This window comes from Miscanthus floridulus, chromosome 3 (assembly GCF_019320115.1).
Source record: "Miscanthus floridulus cultivar M001 chromosome 3, ASM1932011v1, whole genome shotgun sequence".
In the NCBI taxonomy this organism is placed as follows: Eukaryota; Viridiplantae; Streptophyta; class Magnoliopsida; order Poales; family Poaceae; genus Miscanthus; species Miscanthus floridulus.
The window spans coordinates 32221731-32234445 of NC_089582.1; the positions used below are offsets into that span (position 1 = coordinate 32221731).

General features: G+C 42.2%; 1 protein-coding gene and 1 long non-coding RNA gene across 3 annotated transcripts; both read right to left on the reverse strand.

The window, feature by feature from the left end:
• Positions 1 to 5148: 5148 nt before the first annotated feature.
• LOC136545390 (uncharacterized) lies at positions 5149 to 5840 on the reverse strand. Its single transcript, XR_010781011.1, has 3 exons — positions 5644 to 5840; positions 5403 to 5529; positions 5149 to 5232 (listed from the first exon to the last, which is right to left on the reverse strand). It is a non-coding gene; the product is annotated as an uncharacterized lncRNA (long non-coding RNA).
• Positions 5841 to 6946: 1106 nt separating this feature from the next.
• On the reverse strand, positions 6947 to 12078 carry LOC136541546 (DEAD-box ATP-dependent RNA helicase 52B-like). 2 transcript variants are annotated; one of them, XM_066533477.1, is made up of 7 exons: positions 11916 to 12078; positions 10684 to 11552; positions 10503 to 10586; positions 9721 to 9963; positions 8688 to 8855; positions 8406 to 8519; positions 6947 to 7688 (listed from the first exon to the last, which is right to left on the reverse strand). In XM_066533477.1, exons 2-7 carry the CDS (start codon positions 11503 to 11505, stop codon positions 7167 to 7169), a joined length of 1953 nt encoding a protein of 650 aa, XP_066389574.1. In that variant the 5' UTR covers positions 11506 to 11552; positions 11916 to 12078; the 3' UTR covers positions 6947 to 7166. The 2 variants fall into 2 exon arrangements, with proteins under 2 accessions (XP_066389574.1, XP_066389575.1); XM_066533478.1 differs by having other exon boundaries at positions 11853 to 12078.
• Between the last annotated feature and the right edge of the window lie 637 nt (positions 12079 to 12715).

The window sequence follows — 12715 nt, forward strand, 5'->3', positions numbered from 1 at the left end:
ACCTAAATGTGATCACACTCACTAAGTGTCTTGATCACCAAAACAAAATGGCTCCTACCATTTATACCTTTGCCATGAGCCTTTTATTTTTCTCTTTCTTCTTTTCAAGTCCAATCACTTGATCATTACCATGACATCACCATCATCATGTCATGATCTTCATTTGCTCCACCACTTGGACTAGTGCTTCCTATCTTATAATCACTTTTGATAAACTAGGTTAGCACTTAGGGTTTCATCAATTCACCAAAACCAAACTAGAGCTTTCAATCTCTCTCTTTTTGGTAATTGATGACAACCCTTTCACAAAGATATGAATTAAAATTCAATTGAATCCATGTTGCTTGTCCAAATATATTTACCATGTGTAAAAGAATATGGACAAGTTTCATGAATCTCATATGGTAGCGATTGCCCCCCCCCCTACATATGTGCTAAGAGTTTGGATTGAAGCTTGCACATATGCTTAGATAGGAAATATAGGAGACAATATCTACCAAATGATGCTAAGGTATAAGAGATGGACCTTTGAAGCGTGATACCAATCGAAGTGCACCAATATACCATCCTTAGCACCATTGGTAACTAGACATACATAAAAACTAGAATACCCTATGAGATCAACATTACAAGCAAGGGTCTAGTTTCCATAGAATAAACATAAGTCTAGTTACTCTAGCCTATGCATGCTAGTTTCTCATTTCATCATTCAAGCCTATAACTAGCATACACCACATAAGCATGGATATTGAAATTTAAAACTTGTGCCATGCAAGCAAATATATGAAATGCACATTCAAATACAACATTCAAGTTTATGAGCTTGCTCCCCCTACTTGTGTGCATTTTTTATTGATCCCCTTACAATGTCATTTCATTTGTTTTCATTTGTTTGCTTCTCCTATCTTACTATCTTTGTGAATTTCTCTCCCCCTTTGTCAACAATTAGCACAAAAGGTGAGCTCAAATTATAGATAGGTTGGGGTGAAACCATATGAAATAAGGATCATTTTCTCAATTTGGTTCAATCTAGATCACTTGCAAAAGATATTTAACTCGGTTTGATCCAAGGACAAGCTTCTTCACACCTCTAAATAAGGGTTATCTTGTACCATGTTGAGTTAAACACTTATAACTTATTTTCTAGATCAAACACTAGGTTTATAAGCCCACAAACATGTCATATGCTACCACTAGATCATTTCAAACATACAAGCAATAGTGGTACCATACAAGCATCAAATTCATTTGATTTTTATGAATGAGCCTAGTACATGATAGAAATGACTAGATGCACTAAACAAGTCCTTAGCAATGGATGGATGAGATGTCAATCAACTTTACCTTGCTGTGCTCGAAGGAGAGGCATGTCATATAATGGGGGGTGCATCAACACATATTGGAGAAGTCAAGTATGTTCAATTCATTCCTTAGCTTGCAAAACCTCTTCTCATCAAGTGGCTTAGTGAAGATATCGGCAAGTTGATCTTCGGTGCCCACACTCTCAATGCAAATATCCCCTTTTTGTTGGTGATCTCTTATGAAATGATGGCGGACATCAATATGTTTTGTTCTTGAATGTTGAACCGGGTTGTTGGTGAGCTTTACGGCACTTTTATTGTCACATAGCAATGGCACTTGCTTGAATTTGATTCCAAAATCACTCAAAGTAGCCTTCATCCAAAGTAATTGAGCACAACAACTACCGGCTGAAATGTACTCTGCTTCGGTGGTTAAAAGTGATACACTATTTTGCTTCTTTGATGACCAAGATACAAGTGATCTTCCCAATAGTTGACATGTGTCCGATGTGCTCTTTCTCTCAACTTTGCATCCCGCATAATCGGAGTCCGAATATGCAATCAACTCAAATCTTGCTCCTTTGGGATACCTCAATTCAATATTTTTGTATGCTTCAAGTACCTCAATATTCTCTTTGTTGCCTTCAAATGACTTTCTCTTGGTGAGGCTTGAAATCTAGCACACATACAAACACTAAACATCACATCTGGCCTTGATACGGTCACATATAGTAGGCTTCCAATCATAGACCGATACATCTTTTGATCCACCATGTTGCCACTAGCATCACTATCCAAGCTTCCACTTATTCCCATTGGTGTACTAATAGCTTTAGCATCATCTATTCCAAACTTCTTGAGCATGTCCTTGATGTACTTGCCTTGACTCATAAATGTGCCATTCTTCATTTGCTTAATTTGAAGACCAAGGAAGTAACTAAGCTCTCCAATCATTGACATCTCAAACTCACTTGCCATCATCTTGCCAAACTCTTCACAAAATCTTGATTTGTTGACCCAAATATGATATCACCAACATAGATTTGCATTATAAACAAGTCATTTTCAAGCTTCTTGGTGAAGAGAGTAGTGTTAACCTTTTCCATTTTGAATCCCTTAGAGAGTAGGAAATCCCTCAATCTCTCATACTATGCTCTTGGTGCTTGTTTCAATTCATACAAAGCCTTTCTCAACTTATAAATATGATTGGGTTTCTTTCCATCTTCAAAACCGGAATGTGAGGGCTTGGTTCTTGCATGTCTTCTTCCTTGTCTTGGGTGTGGGCTTGTTTGGACAAACTTTCATAAAGTGCCCCAACTCGCCGCATCCATAGCATCCTCTCTTTCTTTGTTCATTTCTTTGATTAGTGAAGATGAGATCTTGGATTTGGATGGGCACACCCTTGACATTGAGCTTTTGGATCATCTTCTCCACCTTGTTGATTAGTTTGATTGATTCTTCATCAAGGTTAGAGGTGGAGGAGAAAGATTGATCATCTTCACTTGAATCTTGATCATCATCATCGCCTTCGTCCTCATCTTCTTCATCATCTTCACTTGAAAAGCTTGAGCTTGAGCTTGTCTCAGCTTGCTTGCCCTTCATCTTCTTTTTCTCACTACATGCGAGAGCTTTGCCTTTGCTTGATGAAGAGGCTTCTTCTTGACCCATTTTGCGTGACATTTCAAATGTCACTATCTTGCCAATGACTATGGCTAGGGTCATGGTGCTCAAGTCCTCCATGTTGTGAAGGATGGTGATGATGCTTACATATTTTTTTTGTGGTAGCACGGAGATGATCTTCCTCACGATGTCCGCATCATCTAGTTTTATTAGTCCTATTGAATGGAGCTCATTGATAATTAGATTCAAATGAGAATACATATCACGAACAAGCTCATCATCATTCATTGTAAAGGAATCATAATTTTGTTTAGCTAGACAATATTTTTGCTCACGGACATTTGATGTGCCGCCATGGAGCTCTTGGAGTTTTAACCAAATTTCATGTGCCGTATTTAAAGTGAACACTTGGTTAAACACATCTATGCTAAAAGATTCAAACAAGCAATTCTTAGCTCTAGCATTGAAATGTATTTCCTTTTCTTCACTCTTTGTGGGTTTATTAGAATTCTTAATGAGTTTCATCCCGTCACGAGTGACTCTCCAAACTCCCAAATCAACCGCTTCAATGTATCAAGCCATTCTAGCTTTATAATAGAGAAAGTTAGTGCCGTCAAAGTGCGAAGGCCTAGAGGTATCCATCCCAACCACTCTAAATAGTGTCGGCTCAACTGCGATTAAGCCAAAGGTCCAAAATGAGTCAACCGACTCTGATGCCAATTGAAGGGGACCATGACACCTAAGAGGGGAGGTGAATTTGGCAACTTAAAAATCTAACACTTAAATATGGGCTTCTTTTCTAACCCTAGCAAAACCTATGCAAAAGATAAACTATCTAAATGTGCAACTAAGATTTTGCTAGTGTGTTGCTATCTCTACCGCAAAAGGAGTAATGTAATCAATGTAAATGCGGAAGCTAAAGAGCAAGGTAGAGATATGCAAACTCCCATCAACGACTCCAGCATTTTTACCGAGGTATCGAGAAGCGCGCAAGCTTCCACCTAGTCCTCATTGGAGCCCCTCGCAAGGAATCCCTCGCAGGGACCAAGCTCCCCGTCGGGTAACTCCGTGGATAGCCTCAGGCCTTCCCCACGCGCAAGTAGGTCTCCGACGTGCCTTCCGGCAAGCCTCTCCTGGATGCTCCCCGCCGTCTTCACTATCAAGCTTTCGGCCAAAACGTCCTAGGCCTTGTTCCCTCCGGTACACGGTGGCGGCCACATCACAAACACGGTTGGTGTGATCTCGCAAGACTATAAGCCCCTCCGATGTACAATAATGGTGCGCGCAAGCACCGAGTGGTAAAAGGTATGCAAACCTCGCTAAACACTAGGCCTAAACCTAGAGCAAGCGCATAAGCGATGGTCTAATCAACCTAAGCACTTCGCAAAGCACCTACGCTAATCACCTAATAAATCACTAAGCAATCAACACCCTTGAAATGTTTCCTCAGCTCCACTCTATTCAAATGGCCGGTTGAGGGTTATATTTGTAAGCCCCACTGAGAAAGTAGCCGTTGGGGATGAAATTCCGCTTTTCTGCTATAGACCTGACACTGATCACGTCCTGACCGGACGCGTCCAGTTGTCCTGATCGTTGGAGCTACGAACAACTGATCGGACGCTGCTAGCGTCCGGTCACTTGCCACCGGACGCGTCTGGTCGCAAGTTCGCCACTCTGGAATCTCTCTGTACTCGATCGGACGCTGTTGTCCTACGTTCAGTCGGTTTGCCACCAGCGTCCGGTCCAGCGTCCGATCGCTGCTGCTGTTGCCGAGCCTCCTAATCGGAGCGTCCGGTCGCTTTCCTTCAACGTCCGGTCCAGCGTCCGGTCGCTACTGCTATTGCCGAGCCTTCAGATCGGAGCGTCCGGCCGCTTTCCTCCAGCGTCCGGTCGTCTCTGTGAGTTTGTTTCTTCGTGATCTTACATGCGGCTTGGTTTCTATCTTCGTGCTTGAACTTTGCTTGATATCTTGGGTCTTCTCTTGTGCTCCTAAGGTCTTGCTTGTGGTGTTATCATCGGATCATCACATCACCTTCGTCCAAGTCACGTCTTGCACCCTATTGAACTACAAAACAAATACTTGCAAATTCATTAGTCTAATTTGGTTGTGTTGGTCATCAAACACCAGAATCCAAAGTAAATTGGCCTAGGGTCCATTTTCCTTACAATGGTCTATTAGGAATTAAATGGACTTATGTATTCCAACTGCATAGAGTACTAACCATACATTTTCTGCACAAATCCATGCCATTTCAGAGAGTTTTATTCAAAGAGGGGAAACCCAGCATCTAACTGATTCCTTCTAATATACCTGCAAGAACATTTAAATAAAAATTATATATTAGTGGACGCCAAGAATTTTAGTAAGCTGCATCATTAAAAAAATTAATTACACTAAAAGGATAATTATTCATAGGGTGTTTCATGAAAAATCACATCACGGAGAAATATAAGAGAAATTTCTGGAGCATGCTTTCTTACTCAATCGGGGTTGTTCTTCACTTCAATGTGCTGAAATTGTTAGACGCTCAACTGAAACAGTAGTAAGGGAATCATATGTATCGAACTCCTCTGTTCCCTGGTCCTAGTCTCCTAGATGAGTTTATTCCTAAGTGCAGATCGAATTAGGGATCAGTCGTAGGTACGGACATGAGCGACGACGACGCACATTAATAAGATAAAAAATGATTAGAGAGACCAGAGGGTGGATGGATGCACGTACGTGTAGAGCTCGGGCAGGAGGCTGCGGTCACCGCACATGCAGCAGACGGCACCGCCCGGCTGCAACCCGCTCCCGTCGGCAGCGGCGGCACCTCGCGGGGACGACGCCTTGCCGCTACCCATGGGAGCAATGGGGATCTCAGGAGACGGATGCGCTGCATGCGATCGATCGGCTGCTCTCTAGGGCGTGGCCGTCACGTCGCCAACCTCCGCGATGTGCTCGCTCGCGTGGTGGCCGTCGCGGGGATCTCGCGCTCACGAATTTTTATGTGTATTTTTCTAGGTGCACAATAGCTAGAGGCTCTCAGCGGGGGACTAAGAGAATCTAGTATAATTTTAATTGATCCATTATAGTAGAGATTTGTATCCACTATACCAATAATGGGTGCTCACGTTAATTTATCCCAAATTTCTCAAAGAAAGTAAGCGACAACTTTGATCCGATTGGGATGCCAATGCATAACATCAGGGGAATAACAAAATGCCAATGTCATGCTCGTAGTCGTAGTCGTAGCAAATGAAAAGTCGGCGTTCCTCACACTTTTGAGGCAGAGATTGACGGAAAATAGTAGAAACAAAGCTGAACAATAATATTATTTTCTCCGATCAAAAATATAAATACCCTGAACAATCACAAATATAATCCCATGAAAGTTTACATCTGAAGACGTTCCTCTCATCACAAATATAGATCAACAACAACAACAACAACAACAACAACAACAACAACAACAACAACAACAAAGCCTTTAAGTCCCAAACAAGTTGAGGTAGGCTAGAGTTGAAACCCAACAGAAGCAATCAAGGTTCAGACACGTGAATAGCTGTCTTCCAAGCACTCCTATCTAAGGTTAAGTCTTTGGATATATTCCAACCTTTCAAGTCTCCTTTTATTGTCTCTACCCAAGTCAACTTCGGTCTTCCTCTGCCCTTACCATCCTGACTTAGAATTCCACTACGCACCGGTGCATCTGGAGGTCTCCGTTGCACATGTCAAAACCATCTCAACCGATGTTGGACAAGCTTTTCTTCAATTGGCGCTACCCCTAATCTCTCACGTATATCATACCCTTAACCAGCAAATATTTATAAAAATATACTATCATACACAGAGTTATATCTGCATAAAAGTACATTTTATAAGAAGTTTCGTAACGCCAACGTTATGTTTATACTAAAGTTTTGATAAAGATGATGGTCAAAATCAAGAGAAGTTGATTTAAATGACAAACCTAGATATTTTGTGATCGGGAGTAAGGAAATGATATAAAAATGCAAACAGATATTTTGTGACAAGAGAAAGCACAAGCATGAGGCGTAGAAGAACCCACCAATTCAGATAATAACATAAGACAATCCCCAGTACAACAAAAAACACAAGATTTCACCAGAACCAAGGCAAAGGGGACATTTCCTGACAACGTACTCGTCAAGTCAAGCAACAAATTCCAAGCATTTGTTCCACCCAATAGGGACTAATTTGATCACGGTTGACCCATTTTTCACTTCTCACCAGAGTCCGGTTCAGTCCCAAGAACTCATACTCTGACCACCACCATAGCCGCTGCCACCGCCGCCATAGCCACCACCGTATCCTGATGATCCCCCATATCCACCACCACCGCCGCCACCTCCATAGGAACCACCACCATACCCACCACTGCCCCTATCTCGCCGGAAATCACGGCCACCAAATCTGGCACCGCCACCTTGTCTGCGGTTTCTACCACCTCCGCCTCCGTAGCCTGAATGGGCAGCGTACCCGTCGAGCCACTTAGGAACCTCCTGGTTGGCCTCTCTCATGAGATCACTCAACGGCCTTGCAAGCGTAGTGTTGCTCTCGTTGAAGAATGCAGTAGCCAGACCAGATTTCCCAGCACGTCCAGTCCTTCCAATCCGATGAACATAATCATCTATATCATTAGGGAGGTCAAAATTAATCACATGGGCAACATGTGGTATGTCAAGACCACGAGCAGCAACATCAGTCGCCACAAGGATGGGAGTTGCTCCACTCTTGAAGGACCTAAGAGCATGCTCCCTTTCCTGCATAAAGAACGAACAGTAATATGGTCAACCACATATCAAGGAATCTCAAACATTAGGATTACATAATAGCCACATCATTAAAGCAATAGCAATAAAAATTAAGCAGTCCATGTGGGAGAAAAGTGAATCTATTTTCTGAATATGCATCGCATTATCGTTCTACTCATGAATTGTACTCGAATGATTAACTCTCCAGGTCCAGGAGCACCAAAGAAGAAAACGATTTTTCAGCAAATGAAATAACAGCACCAGATGTGTTCTTTTGTATTCCAATTGCTAGAAGTAATCAACACCCCTCCAATAAAAAATAATAATTTAAATTTCAAATGTACACATCAATGGCACCTTTTAACGTACTGAAGAAACAGAAAAAATTGCAAACTTTAGAGTTTGAGTTTTATTAATTGGATGCTCAGATTTTGATTTTTGAGCTTTATTCATTTAGCAGATACACAATAATGTCAAAATAAAACATAGGTAACAAAATTGCTTCTGATATATCATATATGTACTCTTTTCTAATGATATACTAGCGTTAATAAGAAATCCAATTGCAGAATTGATTACTCATATTATTATCTTACGAAGATACTAAGTGATTAAAATAAATCCAATTTGTGCTGTACACTATTATATCTTAAGCACGCACATGCGCTATTGGTTGCAATGTAAAAAAGCATGCAAGGTGGTCAAACCATGAAACCTACAACCTACCTGTTGTGTCCTGTCTCCATGAATGCTAGTTGCAGGGAATCCATTTCTAAAAAGCCAGTCCTCCAGAGCATCAGCCCCCCTCTTTGTCTCCACAAAGACCAAAGTAAGAGCGTGCTGCATCAAACAAAGAAAAAAAAAGATAAAGTGCCATGAAAACTGTGAACAAGTTAGGAAATAATAATATACAAAATAGTATGATATAACCATTAAGTTTAATAGGTAACTTCAACCCAGTCAGGTTCAACCTAAAACATAACAACAAATCCTGAAAAAATATAGTACCTTTCCATGTGTGCCATTAGCCTTTTGTGCATGAAGAAGGTCCATGAGGTAGCTTCGTTTGTCTGAATCAAGGACAAACTCCACCCTCTGAGCAATCAAATCGGTGCTTGAACCAACTCTCCCAACAGCAAGAAAGATGTAATCAGCAAGGAAATCCGCAGCCATCCTCTGCATAACAGTGTATGAAATATTCAGCACACAATTCCTATAAACCAAACTATTCTACAGCGAACAACTTGTGATAAAGATCCTATAATAGGAGAAATTAAACAGTCTCCAATGAGTAATGACAGTAAAATTTCTCTTTCCACAAAATGCTTTGGCAAACACCACTATAAAGTAACCAAGTCCATATGAAAAAACTCGACCTGCGGGGGGGTAACCAAGTTCATATAATCCCCGTATTTGAGGCATGACCATCATACCATTTTCTGTACCATCAATTAACTGTGTTGCACTTCTCCAAGAGAAAATAATGCATGATAATACTAAAGAAGTTTTGGAAGTACATAGTAGAGGTAAATAAGGACAAATGGTACGTTCATTTTCTTTACAGCTTCTTCATAACAAAATTTCCGTACGAAATGAAAAGGAATACAAATATTTTCAGCAAAAAGCCTACATTTTGTGGTGACCCTTACATAGTTGTGAAACTCAGCAGTATTGCAATGCAAGCATAGCCTCCATAGCTCAAACAATTAGTCAGACCCTTGTTCAAAAAACACACTAAGCCAGAAATAGAAAAAAATAGGGTCCGTCTTCCATAAATTAATAATTTTCTGATCAAACCATGATTGATTGCAAGAATTGAGCGCAATAGAACTGACCATAAACACATTTTTTTGTGTATCAAGTACACAATCATGGTGATGAAGAAAAACACAAGATAAACGACTACACATGCACTCATACAGTGTAGGCAATGCATATATGTTGGTTGCTTCAAGTGTATGAAACCCCACTAGAGTGACAATACACACAGAATACATGACATTTACTTTAAGGGTGGAAAGAGAACAGGAAAGAAACAAACCTGTATCTCTTTTGGGAATGTCGCACTAAACAACATTGTCTGCCTCTCACCACATTGAGGCATGTCCATGCCCTCAACAATTTTACGTATCTGTGGCTCGAAACCCATATCAAGCATCCGATCAGCTTCATCGAGAGCTAAATACCTTATCATTTGCAGTGAGACTCTAGCCCTCTCCAACAGATCCATTAAGCGACCAGGAGTTGCCACCAGGATTTCCACACCTCTCTCTAACTCCCTCAGCTGCAATATTTCAAGAAACACATTATAAACAAAAATTATTTTCACATTGCATTAGTATAGACCAAAAATCTATAACCCAATGACACCACAACATTCTGATACATAAGAAAAATAATGATGCAACTAGTGATTCAAGAATCAAGACATGTTTGCTTTCATATCCAAAGATCTATATACTTGATGTGGCATGGAGACTAGCAAAAGAATACTCCGTATCTATTTTTGTTACACTTGAACAACCAACGCAGACTCTCCAATAGCAACATGAGAGTCAACGCACCTTTTCTTCCTTGCGGTACAATACAACTACAATATTTTACATTAATTGCCATGTACCACTTCATTCTTACAGTATAAACGAATGTAAAAAAAAGTTTATGGCAATAGATATTGTTAAAATTCTAAACTGAAAAAAAGAACATCGATAATTTAAACTGGAAGGAGCCACAATAACTACCAAACAAAAAATATGTTAAGAGATATGCAGCAATTAAAATACCAGGAATCACAATAGAACACATCATCAACAAAACAGGTACCTGGTTAGTTATTGGTGCGCCACCATACGCAACCACAACTCTGACACCAGTCTGGTATGCAAACTTCCTTGCTTCTTCATGGATCTAAGGCATCAATCGTTAGTCGTTAGAAGAAAAACAATCAAAATTAAAAAGATCTACATATATTACTACTGACTAAATGTTTATTGGTTTGACATACTTGGACCGAAAGCTCACGAGTGGGTGACAAGATCAGAGCCAGAGGACAAGCAGTCCTTGTACTCCGTGACCTCTGTTGTGGCCTTGGTGACTTTAAGATGCCACTGATGATTGGGAAACAGAAAGCAGCAGTTTTTCCAGATCCAGTCTGTGCGCAAGCCATGAGATCCCGCCCAGCAATGGAGATTGGGATGGCATAACGCTGCACTGGTGTTGGTTTCACATACTTGCACCTCCGGATATTCTCATTCAATGCGTCACCCAAATCAATCTCTGCAAATGTGTTGACTGGTGCAGGCACATCATGGCCACTAGTCTCAACAGGGATGTCTTCATAGGCATCAAAATTGATGCCAGAATTCTCCTGGCCCTCGAAGTCAACTTCTTCAGCCTCAGCTTTGGCAAAAGGATCGGGCTCACGGTCTCTGCGGTCCCAACCCCCAGGACGGGAGTTCCAAGCACCGCGACCTCCGCCCCCGCCACCACCACCATAACCCTGGCGAGGAGCACCAACGCTGCCACCACCACCACCACCACCATTCACAATGCCAGCCCAGCGAGGGCCACCAACAGCAGCGCCCTGACCAGAAGGTTGTGCAGCAGCCGAGGGCAGTGGTCCACCTTGTGCCGGTGCTACTAAGCCCGCTTGGTTGTCAAAGCTGGCACCAGCTGAACGGCCACGGAGGTGAGGAGGCACGTAGGAGCTGCTCGTGGGGCGCAAGTTGCCATGAGTTGCAACAGAGCCGTTAGCAGCAGCAGCAGCAGCAGTCGCGGGCGCCGATTCCTCGGCGTTCGCAACTGAGTCAGCCCATGAAGATCGCATAATTAGCACGAGTCACTTGATGGAGATGCCCCGCTCGCAGATTTAGCCTGAAACATATTTTCGGCGCAAATTATAGCTAAAGGGGAAAGTGAAACGCAGAAAACAAACGAGCACAAAGTAGAATTTAGCCCATAAAAACAGTACACAGAAATCTAAAATCCAGTATGATTTTTGCGCTTGAGCCAGGCAGGGGCGGAACCAGTAAAGGACATGCGTATACCGCTATACACCCGACATTTTTTGGAAAACAAATCGAAGCCAGTAGGCGCAATACATGTACACACCTGTACTAGATCAGATCCGAACCAAATAGCCAAATACCAGATCCGAACCAAATAGCCAAATACCTGGAGTTAGGGTTTGGGTGCTCGTTTCGCCCGGCAGGAAGGAAAGAGAAGGGGTAGGCATACCTAGTGGTTGCTCTTTGGCGGCGAAGGGACCGGCGAAGACCTGGGAATCTGCGTACGAGGAGGCGGCGACGGCGACGGCGGCGTCGTCCAGTCGTTGCCACGAGGGAGAGGAACTTGTTGCAGGCAGAGGAGGTGAACGGGAGAAGAAAAGCGAGACAGCGATGAACGAAGGGGGCTCGCTACCTATCTTGTGGAAAGTATTCAATCCAGCGGCAGCCCAGCGTAAATATATAACAGGCCCAGAACGGCCCACGAATAATATGCAACCTCGAGAGTCTCTGTGCAACATCGGGAGACAGACTTTCAGCCCATCATCACGTGACATGGTAGCATTTTTTTTTTAGCTTTCGCTGACAACGGACCGACGCTCATGTTAGCTTTTCCGTTTGTTACATGCGGCCGCCCGGACGTCTCGACAGATATGCGCCCTGCGCCTCCTCCAATTGCTGCCTGCACGGAAGAGCATGTGCGTGAGCCCACCTAGCTACATGCGAGAGAGCATAGCGTGCGTATCTCAATACGAGAGAGAGAGCACAGCACGCGTGGCCCAATACGAGAAAGATCAATGCGAGTAGACAGAGGAAAATCAAGAATGGTTATTAATTATAAAAGACTAAATGATAATACCATAGATGATGCTTATAATATCCCAAATAAGCAAGAATGGATAAATAGAATACAAGGTAGTAAATATTTCTCAAAATTTGATTTAAAGGCTGGGTTTTGGCAAGTAAAAATGGCAGAAGAATCAATAGAATGGACTGCTTTCACCCGTCCTCAAGGTCATTTTGAATGGCTAG

What these genes read in the sequence shown, in the direction of transcription:
- LOC136541546 (XM_066533477.1), bottom strand. Translation starts at nt 11,505, where the DNA reads ATGCGATCTTCATGGGCTGACTCAGTTGCGAACGCCGAGGAATCGGCG. An exon ending in CTCGTGAGCTTTCGGTCCAA is followed by an intron (nt 10,587 to 10,683) that starts GTATGTCAAACC and finishes TTGATGCCTTAG; the next exon opens with ATCCATGAAGAAGCAAGGAA. An exon ending in GCGCACCAATAACTAACCAG is followed by an intron (nt 9,964 to 10,502) that starts GTACCTGTTTTG and finishes GAAATATTGCAG; the next exon opens with CTGAGGGAGTTAGAGAGAGG.